At 38.8% G+C, this 21,331-nt stretch overlaps 5 protein-coding genes across 5 annotated transcripts; 3 read left to right on the plus strand and 2 right to left on the minus strand.

Annotated features, from left to right (window-relative positions):
• Positions 1-117: 117 nt before the first annotated feature.
• Positions 118-2,698, plus strand: MELLADRAFT_108425 (uncharacterized protein; the record flags this gene model as incomplete). The annotated part of the gene is made up of 6 exons (XM_007412160.1): positions 118-915; positions 982-1,415; positions 1,512-1,974; positions 2,052-2,151; positions 2,229-2,491; positions 2,597-2,698. 6 exons carry the CDS (start codon positions 118-120, stop codon positions 2,696-2,698), a joined length of 2,160 nt encoding a protein of 719 aa, XP_007412222.1.
• A 2,282-nt stretch (positions 2,699-4,980) lies between these two features.
• Positions 4,981-5,750, minus strand: MELLADRAFT_88812 (uncharacterized protein; the record flags this gene model as incomplete). The annotated part of the gene is made up of 2 exons (XM_007412234.1): positions 4,981-5,205; positions 5,277-5,750. The coding sequence occupies 2 exons, from the start codon at positions 5,748-5,750 to the stop codon at positions 4,981-4,983; spliced, it is 699 nt and encodes a 232-aa protein (XP_007412296.1).
• A 1,391-nt stretch (positions 5,751-7,141) lies between these two features.
• On the plus strand, positions 7,142-8,101 carry MELLADRAFT_123236 (uncharacterized protein; the record flags this gene model as incomplete). Its single annotated transcript, XM_007412161.1, has 5 exons — positions 7,142-7,195; positions 7,283-7,660; positions 7,797-7,806; positions 7,905-7,958; positions 8,040-8,101. 5 exons carry the CDS (start codon positions 7,142-7,144, stop codon positions 8,099-8,101), a joined length of 558 nt encoding a protein of 185 aa, XP_007412223.1.
• A 2,455-nt stretch (positions 8,102-10,556) lies between these two features.
• On the minus strand, positions 10,557-12,841 carry MELLADRAFT_72384 (uncharacterized protein; the record flags this gene model as incomplete). Its single annotated transcript, XM_007412233.1, has 9 exons — positions 10,557-10,911; positions 10,990-11,164; positions 11,249-11,378; positions 11,472-11,952; positions 12,043-12,140; positions 12,229-12,306; positions 12,381-12,438; positions 12,532-12,577; positions 12,659-12,841. The coding sequence occupies 9 exons, from the start codon at positions 12,698-12,700 to the stop codon at positions 10,886-10,888; spliced, it is 1,134 nt and encodes a 377-aa protein (XP_007412295.1).
• Positions 12,842-12,953: 112 nt separating this feature from the next.
• MELLADRAFT_44219 (uncharacterized protein) lies at positions 12,954-15,050 on the plus strand (the record flags this gene model as incomplete). The annotated part of the gene is made up of 8 exons (XM_007412162.1): positions 12,954-13,142; positions 13,208-13,292; positions 13,364-13,663; positions 13,740-13,873; positions 13,979-14,132; positions 14,203-14,439; positions 14,547-14,603; positions 14,693-15,050. The coding sequence occupies 8 exons, from the start codon at positions 13,042-13,044 to the stop codon at positions 14,723-14,725; spliced, it is 1,101 nt and encodes a 366-aa protein (XP_007412224.1).
• Positions 15,051-21,331: the final 6,281 nt, after the last annotated feature.

Here is a 21,331-nt window from a genome sequence, read left to right on the forward strand (position 1 = left end):
ATACAAGATGATGCAATCAACCTTGGTGAGGGTGAGCTAGCTCTACATATTGATGTTCTAGAAAGACAGCGTTGTACTGACGATGGTAGTTGTCATTCTTCGACAGAATCGAGCAAGATGAGAGAATCCGACGATTCGATTCAACCTGCTGGTGTGGTTCAAGAACAAAGTCGATCACATAGATCATCATGCTCAAATGCTCTGCCTCCATCGCTTCCACCTAGACCGCGTAACAAATCCATCGTCCAAGAGGATCAGACAAACCTTGAAGCTGCCCCGCATGCTCGTTTCGATCAAGAAATTGCGAACGATATGAATGAGAACAACGCCGTTATTAACTCACTTGAACAGCCTACCAAGATACCTTTGTCAGAAAATTTAGATCATCATGTTGATCCTGAACTAGAATTCTCCGCAGCGCTTTCTAATCATTCAGAAGTTTCAGGGACTACTTTATCTGATCAAACCAATACATATGATCAACTTCAATCGTATAATCTAATCAAAGAAGAAAATGATCTCCGAACATTAGAAGAACTTGAAGATTTAGAAATTGATGAATTTCTTAAACGAGCATCAAAACAATTAAAGGAAGTAACGATCCAAACCATAACCCAAGACGAAACCAAACCGATTCTGATCCCGAAACCATCTGATTTCACAATAACTTCAACCAATGAAATAGATTGGTTAAAATATGGAGAAAGTTATTTGATTTATCAACTTGAATCTTTTTGTCCTACTTCACTCTTTAGTACTGAAGTGATTCCTAATGCTTCTGTTGGTCAATTAAGAGTTTATCTTCAACGTTGTTATGTACTTGCTCCACCTGAGTTTTGGAATTCTCTTTTAGAAGGTAAGATTGGTGATCTTTATCGATGGACTCATCCAACCCGATCAGCCAAATATTGTTTAGTAAGTCACTTTTATGGTTTTATATACTCGATATTCAATACATATTGATATTTGGCTTTTATATAGCTTTATATCATTTTATGGATCTTTGATCTTATTCCAAGTTTCATCATCGTTTACTTTCTTTATTTGATTATTGAAAGACAATTCAAACCACCACCGATCTCACAACTCAAACAAGAATCAAATCAAAGAAGATTATTGAATCAAGAAGCAGAGCAATTAGGTACAGGCCTTTTATTACTTAAAGATAATGAAGGCAATCATTTAAGTATGTTGGCAAAAGGAATTGGTGGTAGTACTTCTGTTTTTGCTGCTCCTGTCATACCTGGACTTTCTTCTAATTCATCAAAAGATCAACCAAGAAATCTTGAAGGTCCTAGTAAAGTTAAAGATCATGTTGGTATTTATAGATTAGGTCGTTGTCTTTATAGTCATTATGGGATTCACGTTCAATTGATGTTATCTGATTTTGCAGAAATAGGTGAAAAAATTAAAAAGTGAGTGATTTTGAAAATTGAACAAGATTCTTACTGCTTTCAATAGTAAATTTGAGTGCTTTCTGACCTTCTTAATCCAAATTTCATTTGATGTAGTCTGTATCTTTGGAGAAATCCAAGTTCATGTAAACAAACCTGTTTAAAACTTTTAATAATCTTGATTTATACAATCACCATTTCACAAAAATGGTTAATCAAGAATTTCTTAGCTTGGTTAGGATTTGAATTTTTCTTTGTGTTTAGATTAATCGAAAAATATCCAAAGTTTCGAAAATTATTAAATCCGATTTATTTAATTTTTTATCAAATTCCAAATGATACTGAATACGTTTTAGAAATCTTAAAGAACAGATCAATTAAAACTTCAAAACTTCAAGAAGAATCAAACCAAGTTAAAGGAAATCAAAAAAAGGAAGTTGTAGATCGGGATTTCGAAAGAAGAAGCTCGATTGAAGATAATCAAAGTAATTCTTCTGGTAGTGATAGGTCTAAGAGGTGGAGGAAAAAAGCTGTAGAAAGTGGAGTAGAAACTTATAGAAGAATAAGAAAGACTTATCAGGTATGTGTTCATGTATTGCTTAATCTTTTGGTTATACTGTTGCCGCAACCTCAGTGTATTGATAAATTGGTTCTTAGGAGTATAATGATAAATCAGATCGATCAAGCCGAAATTTGAATAGTAATGAAGGAAATCAAAACCACAGAACATTTGCAATCTTGAATGGCAAAGCACCGGGTACGTAGAATACGTAAAGTTTTTCTCTTCTCAAAGTCAAGGAAACAAGCTGAGTGATGGTTTTCATGTTTCTTTAGGTACTCTGGCTATCAAACAAGATGAGATTTGGTTTGAACCTATGAAAGGATTTAGAACCAAAGTGAAATCGTCTATCAAACCAAATGAAGAAAGTTTAATAGATGTAAATGATCAAGATCTCATGAAGATTGGGAATGAGAAATCTAGTTTATTGAATGTGTTGGTATTTGAAGCTAAAAAGATTGTTAGGATTAAAAAAATTAGGTCTTTTGGATTTGGAATGATTGGTGGTGATGGAATTGAAATTCAAATTGAAAATCAAGTGAGTCAAAAGAAAAATCAAATTAAAGCATGTTTTGTCTTTTTATGTTGGGCGAGATGTTTTTTTATTGACAGATTTTTTCTCTCTTTGGTTTCCTTTTAATAGATTGTTAGATTTGGTAATGTTTCTCATAGAGATGAAACTTTTCATAAGTTATTATTAATGTCTAGTTTATCTAATAAACTTTTATCTTCACATACTTCTTAAAGAAATTGTACTTGGTACTGTTGATTATAATTATAGTTATGTAGATAGAATTAAGCAATAAGTTCATTTTCTTATCTTCTTTGATGTTGATTTTGGATTTGGTGTTGTTCATTATATTGAAAAATGTTACATACATCCTTGTGGTTGTATATAATTGGGTTAGCATTTTCTTTGTAGTTTTGACAAATGGTTGAACTTGTAAGATTTCGCTTGTATTGTAATTATGAAGCTTTATTTACAATCTTTTCAGAACTGAACCCATGTAATATTAAACCATTTGGAAAAGGTAATACTGTAGCCTTTATGTTGTCAGTGAGATCAAGATTGTTGAGCTTGAAGCTGAAGATGGTTCTGATTCTTGGAATAGTTGACAAGAAGCTGGATGAGAGCTTGAGTGCTGATAGAGACATTCTTTTTGAAGTGCGAAGTTGCATGAATTGCATATTACACTATCTGAGCATGTAATTGAGTAGCTGTCTAGTTCACCAGGCAATACGGTCGTCTAGTTGGTACAGGAGTAAGAAGTGACTGGTAATCTTTACGCTATGGATAGCTATCAAACCTTTTTTAAGAGAACAACAGTGACAACTTAGTTCACCTACTCATACCCAATCTAAGGTGAAAGGAATGAAGCCTAGAGGTTGTATGTCCTGTCGGGGGTGATCACCACTTGCAACTGCACTCTTTAGGATAGATAGCACGTGTCACTTGATGAATTTTCTTTAAACCCACATCAAAAGAGACGCTTTGTATGATGTTTTGGTAGGTGTATCAATGTGATTGTATGTATGTTTTGCTGTAGAATGAGAGTTATAAAGCATCATGAGTAATTCACTCTAAGGCTTTTTTTGTTCATTTGGTCTTGATCATTTTGATGGATCAGATTTACATTTCAAAGATCAATCAACCAAGTCAAAGAGAGTGTGAAGGGCGATCAGTTTGATTTAAACAAGAGTTGAAGTTTTCAAAGTTGTCTCAGGAAAAAGGATACGAGAATCATGAATTACTCTTTCATTACCGGGAATCGGAATCGGTATACCAACTTAACTCACTGTCACCACCATCCTGGCAAGAGAAATTAATGGTCATGTAGTGTGGTGATGTCATGTTAAGTGTGTGACGCGTATGAGGCTATACAATGCACATTAGATCTAGCTTTCTTTCTTTATGACCGATTGGGTTTCTCATCATCTTGATTTCTTTAGATTCTCATACTTTGCTCCTTTCATAGGACTGAAGTCTGATCAACTTCAACACTCGTCTCTGTTTAGTTATCGGTCCAGTGTTCCACTAGCGAATAACATCATCACACCATCCTAGTTTTTGAAGATCATCGTCGAATACTTCGAATCGGGAATCTCTATTGAATCCATTCACCAAGCTCATCGTATTGACTCCATCTCTAAAGACACCGTCTCTGATCGAATATTTGTCATCCTCAGAAGAAAACCAAGCCGGAGGCCAGACAGAGCACATCTAAGTTCCAAAGATCTTGCCTTTTCTTCTGATCTCCACTTACAACATTACCGGCCAGGCACGAAACATCTACTACTAGACATGTCGGATTTTGATGGTGTCAAACACGCTTCACAGTTTTGACTTATTGTCATCGAATTACAATCTTCAATGGAGAACACCAAGGCTTTGTTGGGGGAACAATCGATCTTTAACTATTCAAGAGGTTCTCGATTATCCTAAGACGATCATTTTTAAGACTTGAATCGATAAAGTCGCTTTTTTACTCTGGTGAGGACTTTAATTTCGATCTGGGTAACAAGTCTTTGTTGCATGAAGAAAGAGACAACGATTGATTAATGAAACAAAAAGAAGATATAATTTGAAGGACGAAATCGAAATCGAATTGATGAGTGATAAGGAACACTTTACATAAATGAATAATGAAGAAAAAAAATCAATCAAAAAAAAAGAATGCTACAGGACTTTTCTAAAAAAAAAATAGGATACAAAAATAACTTATAGGTCTAGTGATGAGATCAGTTGGGAAAAGGTGAGGTTGATGATGAAGAAATAGTAAGTCATAAGATGGTTTAGGATGATCTCTTGAATTAATGGATCCCGAATAGAAAACCAGATTGATAGAAGTACATATACACCACGAATTTCCGAATTTCTTAAATTATCGGTTCAAGAAAAAAATGTTCCAAGAATTGATAATGCGGATGATCACGAATCAGAACGATCACTAGAACAAAGCTATGCGATTGATAAAGAGGTGTCAGGATCATTTCATCGTTAAGGATTAGATTAGAAGTGAATTTACATTATGGTCCAAATACCATGTCATAAGCTTCTTGGACCCATGAGGTTGATATCTGATGGGCCAAGGCATCGGTCAAAGCGGCATCGCTCGAAAAGATATCGTTTAAAGTGACATCTGCCGAAGGGACAGCGGTCGAAACAACAGCAGTCGAAGTGGCATCGTTCGAAGTGACAGCGGTCGAAGTGACAGTGGTCGAAGCGGCGTCTGTCCCTTCACGAGTTTTGCTCTAATATCTCAAAAAAAAATCAAAGTCAGTAAAAAGAATCAAAATCGAGAGGAAAACGAACTCTAATTCACCTTTTGTTCCACTTTGACCACTTTGACTTTCGTAAGTGGCACTCGAGAAGCCGAAGGGATTGGTTTTGGAAGATCCGATGGATCGGTGACAAGAACGATGCGTCCTTTGATCGTAGGTCGGTATGAATGTTTACCCGAAGCCGTACGAGAAAGTTTGGGTTTACCGAATTTGGTAAACAGTGGGATCGACTTCTTGGATCGAGCCTTGAGGGGCGTTGATTTTTGAACGAGTGGTACGGACACAGGTACTTTTCTTAACCGACCAAGAGAGTTGATTGGGTTTGGCATCGATGGGAGTGGAGCCGGTGGGGTGATGGATGACCGTGTGGGTTCGCGAAGATGCTGGGGTAGGGACTTTCCTCGTCGATGCATCATTTGACGAAAGAACAACAATTCACGTGGTGAAAACCCACCACGATTGGGTGGTGGAATGATGTTACGATTGGTTGGAGTTGGAAGGGCTTGTGAAGACATGGTGAATAAAGTAAAGTAAAGTAAAAATAAAGTGGATGATCGGGAGTTTTTAAAAGTTAGAATGAAGTGGTTGGTAAGAAAGTTGAATGGGTTAAAGAAAACTCAAATCGGTCGAAGAGGTCGGCTTTGAATTTATAGCTAGCAAGAGTAGTGCTTTAGTTCGAAATCAAATCCCATCAGACTGAGGTTCATAATCAGCCATTTGCATTTCTCAGTGCCATTATCATAGATGGCTTATTGATATCACTTTACCGTTGTAGAATAGCCATAGATAGAACAGAAAACATATTCATTATAGGGCACAATATATACTTTGATCGGAATCCAGGTCCAGTGCGTATTGAAATGTACGTTTCTTCATCTATCCAACCTACTGGTCTTTCAAGTCAAATTGCCAACCAGACTATTATTCAGTTAGTCTGGTTGGCAATTTGACTCGGAAGACCAGTAGGTTGAATAGAAAAAGAAGATACAGGGACTATTGAGCTTGTCTTGCGGTGAGAGCTTTGTAAATGCCATCGCAAGTTAGATATACAGATCATGGCGATTGGATCGCGGAAGAAACTCCTCAAACTCATGTTGGAGTCATGGAAAGCAAGTTGAAATTATTGATTAGCTTTTCGGAGCATTGCTCCAAGGTGACCGTGAGGTGACCTGTCGTGAGTCGTGATAGATTTTTTATTACATCCAGTCGATATGAACACTTTGAAAAACATCCACAAAACTCATGGATGTGACTGGTAGCGTAGCTATAGACGACGCTGATGACCGTGTGGGTCCAAGTCTGGGTCAACCGATTTTTTTCAAACGAAACTCCAGCACAAACCATCAATAGTTTTGGAGGACTGAGCAAAGTAGCTCAATGATCAAACACCTTCTGTCAATTTCAAGCAAACTTCAAAACCTGACTTAAATCTATCACCACGGAAGCACAGAAGTCGCCGAGCCTACAAAAGTGATGTTGAAGAGAAATGACATGCATATTCCCGCCTGCGGAACAGATGATAGTGTTTACCTCCAGGCTCCAGGGGATGTATGGTTAATCGTTGCCCAATCTTTCCAAGGGTTCTTAAGACCCCCGAGAGCCTACTTTGACAAATTGACGCCTCCGCAAGATTTTGGTAGTGAGGCAAAGGAATGCGAGGTTTACATGCGCCTAGGCGATATATACAAAACGAGGGCCCGGGTATTGATTCCTTTTGATTTTCCCCTCAGCTTACATCCCATCCTCGTTCCCTCTCATCGGTTCTCCTTGTACATAGACTACCTATCTCTCCTACCTGTTTTCGACGAGATCTTTCTTTACCACATACGCTGATCCCAAGGTCCTAACTAACCAAGCCAATACTAAGTCTCGAACGGACACCTACACCAGGTCAAGCTCCAATATCATGTTATCCTTACACGCAGCTATTGTTCTGGGTCTTTGGATTGTTTTACCAAGCGTGCGTCAGCTTTGAATACAAAATAGTTTTAGCAAAGCTAATTCGGAGTGATGGTTTTTTTTCTTTCTCTCTCCTTACGGACCTTAGTTGACCTTGGTGGCACTGGCAGGTGGACCAAACCTACCTCAGAGTGCAGAAGTGTTTTGGCGTTGGGAAGATAAAGGAGACTCGGATCCGAGTCATCACAATATCTTCACTGGTACAGCTAACGCTACCTGGGTTAGATCCGCAAGTTGTAAGAAAAGAATGGGATCAGAAATCATTCACCCCAGAATCAGGGATTCCCATGTGGACGTCAAGGCGGCAACCATCAATCATAGTGGAGATTGGATGGATCCCGATAGCATTTATAGTTGGCCTCATGCCCAAAGTTCAGGCTTTGGAGTTTGTAACGCGTATTCGAGGACTGACTTCTGGGTTCATAATCGAGATCGATCGCGTGCGATGAAGATTCGATTTCCTGATGTATGAAGCTTTTATCTGATCATCTCCTTTAACACTTTTCTTTTGGACGAACCCAAAAGGTTACTAAACCTCTGGGTTTTTTCTCTTCACACACCATACAATCGACCATATGTGATATTGGCATCCATCTCATCAGATTTGTACTGGTACGCAACCGAATTCGATTTCTCGCGACTCTTTCTCCTCCAAGATCCACATTTCACTATAACTGATCAGATATCTTCTTTTTGGGAATCTTCGATAGATAAAGACTGTGCAGGTCCAGACCACGAGAGACCGAATGTTCAATGTTTGAATGGTCAGTGAGACGTTTCAAATTGATCTATGTTGACTGTAAACTATTTTCTCAATTCATCCTTCTATTTGCACCCACTCACAGGTCCGAAAGGAAGGATTGTCATGTACCTTGATAAATGGATCAATGAATGTATAGATCCTTGAGCTCATGTGATCTATCTTCTCATTTTCTTTTTACGATTCAAAGAAAACGCAAATATGACCTTGTGTTTTTGTTTTTGGATTGGATTGTATCTTCTTTCTTCGGTTTCCCAATGTAGTCAATCCTAAATAAAGTAATTCACCTCTGAAGTCCTCTGACAAACATATCTTCTGTACCTTGTTTTGTTTTCTTCACCACATCTTTCCATCAACATTTCTGTGTGCTATAGCATAATAAGATGCATATGAAGCTGATGCGACTTCTTACTTCATAAGTGACATCACTTGTAGTCTACCTCTTACAAGTCCTGCCCTTCTTTGATCCTCAATCACGCTAGCCTTGGCTTCAAGTAAATTTCCTTTTGCCACGCGTATGTTGATGAGAGGTTTGATCCGCGCATTTGATCAGCAGGATGTCAGAAAGGAGGTGTGCTTTCAATTAACAACAAAGCTGATATCCGTACCTAAAGTACCTGTTAGCTCACATAGCTGTTGATTGCCAAGTCTTGATGAGACAATGTCAATAGCTTCTTCCAGAACAACTAAGGTTTTGGGAAATCAAGAATGAGCTCCCTTTTAGAAAGGGAGCAAACTGTAGGATCAGCAAGATGTTGCTTGGAGAACGCTGGTCTCCTTTCAACCCCATCACAGTGACCATAAAGGTTTGAGTAGCTGTTCATCTCTTGTGAAACATAGCTTGCAGAACCAGCACTTGTAGGAAAAAGAAGGAAGACCTTTTCTTTGCTGAAGGAAAGGAACAGTTTGCTTGAGTATGTTGATTGAACTAATTCTTAGGATGTTAGATATGAAAAAATACGTCTCCAGGTAGGATATCAAGGAGCATGGAAAGAGCAGAGTACAATGGATTGGCCAGGCGCTCCCCGGCCTACAAGGTAAGCTCTTGATCAAGGAGTGATGTTTGGCCGTACCTCGGGATCTGAATCCTGATCCAAATCCATACCCTTTACTTGATCACACCAAGTTTAAAATTCATCACAATCACAATCCAGATGCCAATTACATACAAACAAGACTTACATTTCTGTTCACCGATCTTATATTTGTGTTTGCCTGTTTTTGAGAAACTTTAACATGCTTCACTTGTGAGAAGGCTTACAAGTAAGTCAGACTGGGGTTTCTGGATAATTAGAATCACCACCATTGATGATTATAACATCTGGCACAGATAGAGCTGTGACTGGGTGACCAAAATCACTGGCTGGAGCCTGAGGGAGAGGTAAGCCACCAGAGGGATCTTTGAGAACCAGGAGGAGATGAATAACCATCTGATTCACAGGGGAAAATGAGGCTTTGGGTCCTTAAAATTTGATCAGACATTTGAGTTGGTAGTGGAACTACTTATATTAGGTGGCTTGTACCAAAGTATAAATAACATCTTTGAAAGGGAGAGGCATGAATTGAAAATCAGAGAAAAGCATCTTGAAGTATGTATGGGGTGAGGGGATGAAGCTTTGGAAGAACATACTTCCTGGAGGTTGGTGTTCAACCAATGGTTTTGTTGATGTAATTGAAAGGCTGAGTTGCTAAGTTTTTGTAACAACTATGGCCAATTTCATATAGCAGTATTGTATTGCTGGGGCAATAGTGGCTCTCAAACCTGACCCAGTTTCAAAAAACCCGGTTGCCCCAGTTGAATTTTTGGCTGGGAGCTGTCAACAAATGTCAACTTGATACACAAAGTTACTGCCAAAAAACAACTGGGTCAACTGGGTTTTTTGAAAACCGGGGCAGGTTTGAGAGCCACTAATATCCAGGATACTCTAATATATTGTAGTGCCAGTGGTCACACAATATATGCACATGCATGTGCCTATGATGATATCACAACTCCGCTACAACTCATGTGGTGTGCACAAGAGTAAGAAAAATTACACACCCCATCACTTTTGAGGGAGATTGAGCATGCCCCTATTTAATTTTTGGCTAGGGACACAAAGAGGAGCAAGAGGTGCAAAAACAGACAAAAAATGGGTCAATTGTTTTTTTGATTATATCTCATCACCCAGATCTTTTCCAAATCCATGTAAACATCAATAGTCCTCATACAAATTGAAATCCACTCTACACAAATCTATGACCATCCATATGACACAGACACCTAAAAATCAATCAAATCAAAACTAGTATGAATAAAGATGTGTTGCTATAATATCATTGGATTCTGAGATTTTCTTGCTGTGGTAGTAGTACCTTTCAATCCAGCTTATAGGTGCTTCCATGACTAAAGAAGATGGTATGGGGTGGTGCAAATAACACTAAGGCGCCAAAATCGCGCCGTGTCCACCACTTGAGCTATGATACACCTATGAAACAGCTATTCCTATCGGAGTGATCTTGGCATCGCCTTTCTCATCAAACGACGCCTTCCCACCATCCGTGGTTTCCCATAAAGGAAGTGTCAAGCTTTTCAATCTCGGGCTTTTTCCATTCTACAAATCGAAATCATAATAAAACTTCAAACTTGCTTTAAACCAATGAATGATCCCAATCAATTCACAAAAAGCTCAATATAATCCAAACCACCTTCCTTCTAATATTTCTAAATCAAAATTTCAAAAAAAACCAAAACCCTTCAAACCTTCAAAAAACAACAAAAACCAAAAAAAGAAAATTCTGAGCAAAGTAAAAAAAGGAAAAAAAAACCATGATCTTTCATCTACTTTATTTATTTCTAAATTCTATAAACATTTGAAGAAAAAAAAAATTCTTTCCAATTCAAGTAAACAAAGTGATTCAAAAAAATAACACACACACACACTAAATTCTTTAAGCTAATTTTTGAATAATAGCATCTACGAAAAAAAAGCAATCAAGAAAAAAAACCTATTAATAAACCATTTATCGATGGATGGATTGAAAAAAGACTTAACTGGTCATTTCCGTAGTATGACTCTTTCCACCCATATCAGGAGTTCTAACTTGACCTTCTTCAATGACCCCATAAACCGCTCTAGCAATCGAGTCAGCCTGAAAATCTAAACCTAAATGTCTCAACATCATGGTAGCTGATAAGATCATGGCAATCGGATTGGCCACATCTTGACCCTAATGAGATTAAGATGATCCAAAGATCGATCCATCAGTCTTTTCCGATCAAGCTTTGAATCGGATCATCAAGAAGAAATTCACCATGATGTCTTTGGCTACATGACGACAGCCTGGTTCGAACAATGCAAACTCTCGACCAATGTTCGCTCCAGGTACGATTCCAGGTCCACCCACCAAAGCAGCTCCAATATTCGCCACAATAGCACCATACCTATTCAAAGAAACCCAAGATAAGCAAGAATCCTAACCAGAAAGCCCCCTTTTTAAGAAGAAAGCTAGAAACCCAAAGAAAAAACAACTCAACAAGTTAGGCATCACTAAAACATCAAATTGTTGAGGTTTAGCCACCAATTGCATCGAAGTATTATCGACAATCATATCATTAAATCCGATCCCATCAGCCTCATACTCCTTAGCGATTTGTCTACAAGTATTCAAAAACAATCCATCCCCAAGTTTCATAATATTGGCTTTATGTACACAAGTGACATGTTTGCGATTATTCTTGAGTGCGAAATCGAAAGCGAATCTAGCGATCCGTTCACACTTTGATCGGGTCATGATCTTTAATGATTCAATGACTCCAGGTACAGATGCATGTTCTAATCCTGAATATTCTCCTTCGGTGTTTTCTCGAATAATAGCAAAATCTACATTCTCGTGTCGGGTTGGGTAGCCTTTGACCGATTTACATAACGAGATTGACGCGTAGATGTCTAGTTGTTGTCGCATGGCTACGTTCCAGGATGGATGTCCTTTATCATCTGATGGAGTATAAAGCACACCTAGATCCCAACATCATACACACACAGAGAGAGATGAGTGGTTTTTTTTTGGAAAGATTTGGAACTGATCATGAAGAGTGTTGGATTTACCTTTTAAACCAACTCGGTTTCTTCTTAAACTTTCCATTGATCTTTTAAAGATAGCTTCATCTTGAGACGTTTCACCTGAAATATTAAATTCTTCAAATCTAACAAGAACAAAAAAAAATCAGAAATCAGAAGTTTGAAAGTCAAAAGAAAAAGAGATCGAGAAGTGATGAAAAGAATAAGATTTACTCAATCGGTGCATTTGTATGTTCAAAGATTTCTTTAACTGAATTTGTGATTTCTTTACCGATTCCATCACCCGGAATCCTATCAATCGAAAGAAATCATAAACATAAGTGATTTGATTTTCGTTTGAAGATCAAGAGAGAAGAGAACTCAACAAAGTCACAGTATAGATCCCACCATACTTAGTAGGAGCTCTTGCAGAGATCCGAGGAGCTTGAAAGATAGAACGATGTAAGTGTAAGATCGAATGAGGTTTCATTTTGGTAATGAGTAGGTTATGAGTGATGGAATAGAAGTGTAACTTACGGTTTGCTAAAGCTAGAGCAGTAGCTGATGGGTTTAAGTTGGTGGACTGATTTAAGATTTTAATTTCTTAGATTAGATTAGAGTTAAGCGAGTTTGACAGAGACAGAGAGACAGAGAGAGGACTTACAAATGATTTACTAGATTTGATAAGTTGATTATACGATCTCATCTTCACCAATCAAATCAAATCAAAGTCAGAGTAAAGTAAAGGTAATCAAAGTAAAGGAAATCAAAGTAAGGTCAAGTGAAAGCGAGAAGTGGTGTTGAAGTCAAAGTGTCGAGTGATACGAGTTGCCTTTTTGAAGAAATCGAAATTGAAAGGCTTGGTAACTGCTTCGCTGAGACATTCTCGGTTCTCATCGGGATTGGATACACATTTCGATTTTCAAAAATTCAATTTCCGATTAAATCCGTTTCAACTTCAACCTCAACCACTTCAACTTCAACTTCATTCCATCAATCAATCAATCCATCAATCAAGCAATCAAGCAACTACAATCCATCCAAACAATGAGATCCAATCTATCAATCTTACGACAATTCTCAAGTTCTTCTAGACTATCAGCCGCTGCTCCAACCCAAGCATACAAGCCATACAAATTACCAGATGGGTAAGTTTCTTCAAAACCTCATTCATAAGATCTTGATCTGAATTATGTTTTTTTCTATCAACTAGTACATTCAAAGTGACTCTGATTCCAGGTGATGGAATAGGTCCTGAGATTTCAGAATCGATCAAATCAATCTATTCAACAGCAAAAGTAAACTCAATTTCCCCAACCCAATTCCATTAAAACCAAACTAATCCATCTATATGAATGGTCAAACCTAGGTACCAATCACATGGGAAGAAAGATCAGTGACTCCGTTTATTTTGAATGGTCGATCGACTATTCCTCAAGACGCGATCGATTCGATTCGTCAAACGACGATCGCTTTGAAAGGTCCATTAGCCACACCCATTGGAAAAGGTCATGTATCCTTAAACTTGACTTTGAGAAGAACGTTTAAATTGTTTGCAAACGTTCGACCCTGTCGTTCTATTCAAGGTTTTAAAACTCCTTATGATGATGTTAACTCGGTTTTGATTCGTGAGAATACTGAGGGTGAATATTCTGGGATCGAACATGAGGTTAGATTTTTTTTCATTTTCTTTTCCTTTTTATCTTTGGTGTGATTTTTGATGGGGATTTTGTCTTTCTTTTTAGGTGGTAGATGGGGTGGTTCAATCTATTAAACTCATCACAATGGATGCATCAGAAAGAGTAGCACGTTATGCATTCCAATATGCTCAAGACAACAACCGACCTCACGTAACAGCCGTTCACAAAGCTTCGATCATGTAACAAACCCTTCCCCTTCTCAAACCCAAGATCCCCTTCAGGAATCATTCACTCATTCCAATCCTTTGATTTCGGTTGACTTTTTCTTTTTTCTTTTTTTGTAGGAAAATGTCAGATGGAATGTTTTTACAAGCTTGTAGAAAAGTTGCTCAGGATTATCCCAAGATCAAGTATGATGAAGATATCCTAGACCGAGTCTGTTTAAAAGTCGTCCAAAACCCAGCTCCATACTCTGACCGAGTCATGGTCATGCCCAACGTACGTATTCCCCATCCCCTTTCCTTATGAAACCAAAATTCTAATGATTATTTTTGGGAATGGGATTTAGTTGTATGGAGATATTTTGAGTGATATGTGTGCAGGTTTGATTGGAGGATTAGGTCTGACTCCGTCTGGGAATATCGGAACGGATGCATCGATCTTTGAAGCTGTTCATGGATCTGCTCCTGATATTGCTGGTCAAGGAAAAGCTAATCCGACAGCACTCTTGTTGAGTTCATTGATGATGTTGAGACATATGGGATTAAATGAATATGCTACAAAGATTGAAAAGGCGGCTTTGAGTGTATGTGACCCCTTCCTTTCACTTTTGTTTTTGGTTTCTTTGGTTGAGAAATTGATGTGGGTGTGTGGTTTTTTTTGGTGGGGTCATGTGATCGGATCGGTTCATAGACTATTGCTGAAGGGAAATTCATTACGGGTGATTTGGGTGGGAAAGCTTCTACACAGGTTTGTTAACTTTTTTTTTCTCTTATTTCTGCTTTGTTTGGGGTTTTGAAAAGAAAGATGGACTGATTATTTGTTTTCTTTTGGTTTAGCAATTCACTGAAGCTATTTTGAAGAAATTGTAAAACCAAAAATCAATGTTGAAATAGAATCAACTTTATTAGAATGATTTTTTTTTTGGTTGAGAAATCGAATGGGAAAATAGAAAAATCAAAGTTGATTTTTTTTTTTGGTTTTACAAAGTTTTTTCTTTTCTTATTATTAGAAATTCATATTTGAAATTGTTTATATTCCTGCGCTTTCCCTTTTTCTTTTTCTTTTCTTTTCTTTTTTTTTGTGAAGAGTTTTTTTGGATTTGTTTTTACTTTTTGTGAGAGTTTTTTGGTTTTTTTCTAGTGATTGGGTTGGATTTTTTTGAATGAATGAATGAAATTAGGATAGAAATGTTGGAAGAGAGTGTGGGTGTGAGGGAAGGAAGTTTAGATGAGAGTTGAGATGAGGGAAAGGGTTTTTATATAAGGTTTCATGGTGGATGTGATAGTATTGAAGAAGTCTGTGAGGGGTTGATTAAATTGAAGGTACAAGATTAAGAAATTGAATTTTGAGATTTCCTAAACTTTGTGGATGTTGATGAGCTCTGGCACAGGAAATTTAATGATTTGTGTAACAGATCAGCTTGGATTTTTATTGAGTCATTTGGAATTGAATGGGTTTCAAGATAAATTGAGAAATTCTCAATTATATTTTGGTCTTTTTGCCAAAATCTTGTCAAAGATGAATCAAGATTTAACCTTGAAATTTCTTCTCTGGATCAATTTTATTTTTAAGCTGGAATGTATCTACTTGATAGATACTTATTTGTACAATGACTTGGTTGGATGGATTGGGGGATTCAGTTTGTTTTCTCATAGGACTTCTTTTTGGGAGCATTAAGTTTTGAGGGGAAATTAAAGACTCGGAATCTTGGAATCTTTGGATCTTTGGATCATCAAAATACTGTGGCTCTCAAACCTGACCCAGTTTCTAAAAACCCGGTTGCCCCAGTGGAATCTTTGGCTGGGAGCTGTCAACAAATGTCAACTTGATAGACAAAGTTACTGCCAAAAAACAACTGGGTCAACTGGGTTTTTTGAAAACCAGGGCAGGTTTGAGAGCCACTAATACATTGATGAGCAATCTTCTGTTCTCCAAAATATTCTGAACAACTTGTGTATGACACTGTGTTGTTTGGTATGAGTAAGTCTGATTGATTATTCTGTGAGGTGTATCACAGTCTGTTATCAACTCCCAAAGCTTTCCACATGTCCATCTGTCATCCTTTCACTTTATATAAGTTCAAGAGACTACTGTTGGCTTCATGACTAAAAAGATGGCAAAGAATTTTATACAGGACAGCATAGATATATATATATAGAACTCAGTGCCTGCCTAATAAAATTGATGCCAAACTTATCCATGTGCTCCTTTGTGTGTATGAAGTCAGAGAACCTCCTGAGCTGCAAGATTTGGTGTCAGTGAGACAAAATTTGATATAAGTACTCAACCTTTTGTTTGCCACAAAACATCTTTTATTAAAGTATTAAACTATCTCTTAGATGTCCTCCCAGCAAAAAGCCTTGATGGCTTCATTTGACTCTTTGTATGTGTGCCCTAGGGGTGCACATTGATGACACCAAAGCTGTGAACGTACACAGCATGCAAGTTTTGCATGGTACCAGACAGACCAAGAGATGTGAAATATCAACAGTTTAATTTATGTGCATGAAATCTGAAACCTAATGACACAAAATGAACTATACTTCAACACTAACCTAGTCATAAGAGCAAGATTGAGAGATGTCCACTCGGAACTGTCTACCATTTCAACCAAACTGAGTCATGAAAAAGGTCAAGATCATTGAACATCAGATGTTTTGGACTTAAATATTCCTCCAAGTCTAATCATATCTCCCTGTGACATTCTCAGCACAGTTTTCTTGGCAGAACATGCCAAAATGAACCTTGAAGCTTTCAGGATCTTTCTGGTGAGCTTGAAGAATCATCAGAAGAGCTGATATTTTGCTGGCTCTCAAATAGACTCACAAAAACTTAAATAAAGGGGGTCTAAACAGTGTGTGTGTGTAGCAAAGCACTTGAATTTACAAAAACACTTTGATTGAGGTCCCTTAGTATGCTTGTATTCTTAAAAAAAAACTAACCTAACTGGATTTTATTGGGCTGCATTTGGGATTTTGGGCATCTCAATTGATCCCCTAAATGTTGAGAGTAGAGGTGATCATAGTATTCTTTCCCAAATTCTTCAAAAAAGATTAATTTTCCTCCAGATTCCTTCAATTCACAATTTTGGTAGTGTTCAGGTGATCAGCCTGTTTGATTCAAATTTTGCTTGAAATTGCTGGAGAATGCTCATTTCCATCTTGGATGGACATTCTTGAGAAACTTCCAAGATTCCTATGCTCACCCATATGTGAGCATCTACTTTTGCCTGGCCTGTGACTCTTGACATCCTACCTCGCCACCAACATACCTCTGCTTGCAGAATCCAAGGCGTCATTGGATGCAAATCCTTGGACAGATCTTGTCCAAACATTTAGTCTGAGGTATCTTTTGTGCCAATCAATACCTTGGATCAAAACCTTAGAAAAATTCTGACCACTCATATTTTTCAATTTGAGGTAAATTTGTTGGGAGTGTGTTGAATTTTGTATAAGGACCACAGCAGTCTTTTTTGGTGTTTTCACCCCCTAGATTCTCAAGAGCCCATAAAATACAAGCTCTGCTGCTGATGATATCTTATCTCAGCATACTGGTCATATTTCAAGTCTCAGCTTTCAAGGCATCCAGCATCACATGTTGAATCCATGAGATGTAACAAGGTTTCTTATCTTATTTTTGTACCTTCACTTAAGATTCTTATGTGTCTGGTAAAGTTTTGTGGCAAAAATTACTCAAGCTTATATAATGGGAAAGATACTCACGTTATGTAACAGAAACCAAACAGCCAAATGATATTGGATCAAATTTACTAATTGAAGTGCCATCAAACTAATCATTGTCCTGATATTTAGTGTGTCTGGACCCCCACACTACCACACATCTCTGAGTGTACCACCTCCACAACAGATAACATCTGCAAGGGGCCAAGATGATTCACAATCAGATGTCCTTACACTACACCAAATGTAATCTTTACCGGGCGGTAAAGAAAACTACTGACATAGAAAAGTCCTGAGGCAACAGGAAGAGAGCTAAAAATCTGAAAAAATATGCACCTTGTTCCTAGATGTTGGGGCGTCATGATGAGTATTTTTTTGTATTTTACACACAGATATTGGTAGGGGTATGACCCGGCCCCGCAATTTCAGGGCCGGCCCTGGGGCCGGGTCAAAACCGGCCTCGGCCACGAGGTGCCTCAGATGGCTAGCGGGCAGGCACGGGCAGGCCATGGGTCGGGCCTGCCTTTAGGCCCGGGTCGGGCCAGCTGTTTGTGAGGGGATTCGAGGACACAAATTGAGTTAATTGAGCAAAAAGAGCAAGACACAAATAAAAAAATCTTTGTAAATGAGGACACAAATGAGCGTGCAGAAAGAATAAATAAACAAAAGACCATTAAAGAGTGTAGAGAAAACAATAAAGAAGTTTAGAATAGAAAAAAAAGACAAGCCAAACTACACGGAAAGAATAATCCCCCATGACTTGAGACAAATCTGAGCTTCAAAGTTCTGATTGGTCATCTGTGATCGATAATCAGACATCACCCTTGAACCAGCTGAAAATATCCTTTCTGAAGGACCACCCGAAGCAGGAATAGCAAGCATTACCATAGCCATCCGAGCAAGGATTGGCCAGTTTGAGCGATTAGTTTTCCAGAATACTAAGATATCGGTACGTTCATCCACAAGAGGGGCAAGAAGGTACTCCCTCACTTCATCTTCAAGTTGAACACATTTGCGTCGTTTGATAAAGTGGTGTGGTCTATCATCGTCATCTTCGAACACAGGGTCTGATTCGACGATTTCGATCTCAGGATCGAGAGGGGGTTTGAATTTGCGAGCTTGCTCGGTAAAGTAATTTATGAGTTGATCTTTGTCAAATCCGAGTTCTTCTAAAGTAAAAGCAGTCACAGCATTGAGCTTTCGGCGAGGGTCGAGAATTGGGGAACATATGTAAACAGGCTTCTTCAAAGCTAATGTGGAATATCGGACTAGTTTCTTGACCATAGGACGAATTGCTGCCTTCAAGTTGGTACAATCAGAAGCCCCCCATGCCTATGTTTGAAAAAGATTGGTTAGAAATTGTGTAAATATCCATAAGTGGTTAAGGAAAGAAAAACTTACTTTTTCGAGTTTTCAATGAGCCATTGATAGTCGGGCATTGCTCGTGAGAAGGTGGGATAGTCATCGGCTTCAATTTCCTTGATCACAATCGCAAGAGGTCGGAGAAACTTGACTAAGTTGCCAACCAAGGTCCATTCGTCTTCGGTTAGGGCGAAAGGTTCTAAACTATCATTGACATTGCAATACGATTGAAGGACCTTCTTGAGTTCAAAGAATCGTTCGAGAGAATAAAAGGTTGAAGACCATCGAGTTGAAACCTCATGAATCAGTCCGACCTTTCGAGGCTGTGAGGAAGTGGCGATGAATTGGTCCAGAGCCTGTTTGAGCTGAGTGCTCAATCGGACTTTTTTATGGAAGCTGCGAATTCGAGTTAAGATTGAGTGGACTTCGAGATGCGGAGTAGGTTCAATCAAAGAATTAGTACCATCAGGAATATCGTCATCTTGAGGTAGTTGAGGATCTAAAGCACTGAGAGGATCAGGAGGAGTCTTGCTGTCAAAAATCGAGATTCCGGCTTTGGCGACTAGATTGATAACATGGGCGACACAGCCATGGAGGTTCTTCTCAGGATCGAATTGAGGTATGAGCTGTTGGAGTTCTCGACCCATGGTTTGATTGTTTGAAGCATTATCAGCAGTAATGGAGTAGAGTTTATCGGTGATACTGAATTGATCTAATGTGTGCTTGATGAGAGCAGCCATGTTTTTACCAGTATGGGCTCCATCGATTTCCTTCAAAGCTAAAACCACCGATTGCATTTGAAAATCCTCGGTCATCCAGTGAGCCGTAATTCCAAGCATCGGTACGCTACTAGGTGAAGTCCAAGCATCACAAGTGATGCTGATGTAGTCCAATGAAGCGAAGAGGGAAGTGAGACGGTTGCGAGCAAGACGGAATTGAGAGAAGATACCGTCGGTGATGGCGGTTTGTTTCGACATAATCGGGGCGACAGCTGGGTTAATCCAGGATAAAAGCTCGCGGAAGGAAGGAGCGTCGACAAGAGAAACTGGGAGTTCTTGATTAACGATAAGCCGGATAACTGCATTTGTGAGGTTTCTCCTGTTAAGAGATCCCATCTTGAAAAAAAAAGAAAAGTATGAGAAAAAAAAAGGAAAGTATGACAAAACTTGAATAAAAATTTGAAAACAAATATACTTACACTACTAGTCTTTCCACTTGCAGAAAAGGCTGTAAGGGTTTGTTGAGAGGTGTCGATCGGAGCAACAATGCCATGAGCACGCAAGAGATGGCGGCTCATAGATTTGGTACTTCCAGTCTTATCGATGGCGATCGGATCTTGACACACAACAACAGGGGCCTCCAAGTCTGGAACTGTGTCAACACGACCTTTGTTGGCACGGCAGACATTTGAGGTGGTGCCGTCCCTGAACGTAACGGTTGAAAAATACTGCCACACCCAAGAGGTACGGTTGGTGGCAGTATGTTCGGATTCGACGGCACTAGCCACCGCGGAGACTGAGTCGGATGGTGCGATTGAGTTAGAAGTCGTACTGGAGGTGGTGGACATGTTGGTGTTGGTGGTGGTGGGTTGTGGATCGGTGACCTCACGACGAAGGCTTCGTCGTGACATTGGGGTGGATGATGGGGTGTGAAAGGGTGCGAGGGTATGCGGAAAAGGGGTGGAAGGTGTCTCAACAACCCTTTCACCCCTTTGTTGGGCCAGGATTTTACGGCGGCCCTGGCCCCGAGTGGCCCTGGAACAGGGCCTTTGGCTCTATCATCAGGTTAGGGCTAGGGCCCCGGACCGAGCCCCGTGATGACTTCAAAACCCCTCGGGCAGACTCGGCCGGGCAGGGCCAGGGCCGGGTCATACCCCTAGATATTGGTTTATGTACTAACAACAAACGCTGAAAATCATCAAAAACGCACATGTAACAATACCTGAAATTTGGGTCATGAGTATGAAGACAATATTTTGTGGTCTAAAAACTTCAATAACTTTTGCAATTCTGCTCCAAATAACTCGATTTTTGGTTCATTCAAAAGCTGAACTATTCTCCTTCACACTTCATAATGTCAGTAAGGTTCTATCTAGTCATTTAAACACTCTACATATGTTCAAACAGTTCTGCATGAATAGCTCTGTAGGATCTTTTTTAGACCAGCTACAGATGTGATGTCTCAATGAAAAATGTAGAGGAAAGGCTCACCTTTTTAATGCACTTCAAATCGAGTGATTTGATTCAGAACTGCGAAAGTTATTGATGTTTGAAGATTCCAAAATCCTGTCTTCAAAATCAAGGGCCAAATTTCAGGTATTGTTACAGGTGGGTTTTTGATGATTCTCAGCCTTTATTGTTAGTACATTAACCAATATCCGTGTGTAAAATACAAAAAAATACTCATCATGACGCCCCAACATCTAGGAACAAG

Source organism: Melampsora larici-populina (assembly GCF_000204055.1).
Source record: "Melampsora larici-populina 98AG31 unplaced genomic scaffold MELLAscaffold_29, whole genome shotgun sequence".
Classification (NCBI taxonomy): Eukaryota; Fungi; Basidiomycota; class Pucciniomycetes; order Pucciniales; family Melampsoraceae; genus Melampsora; species Melampsora laricis-populina.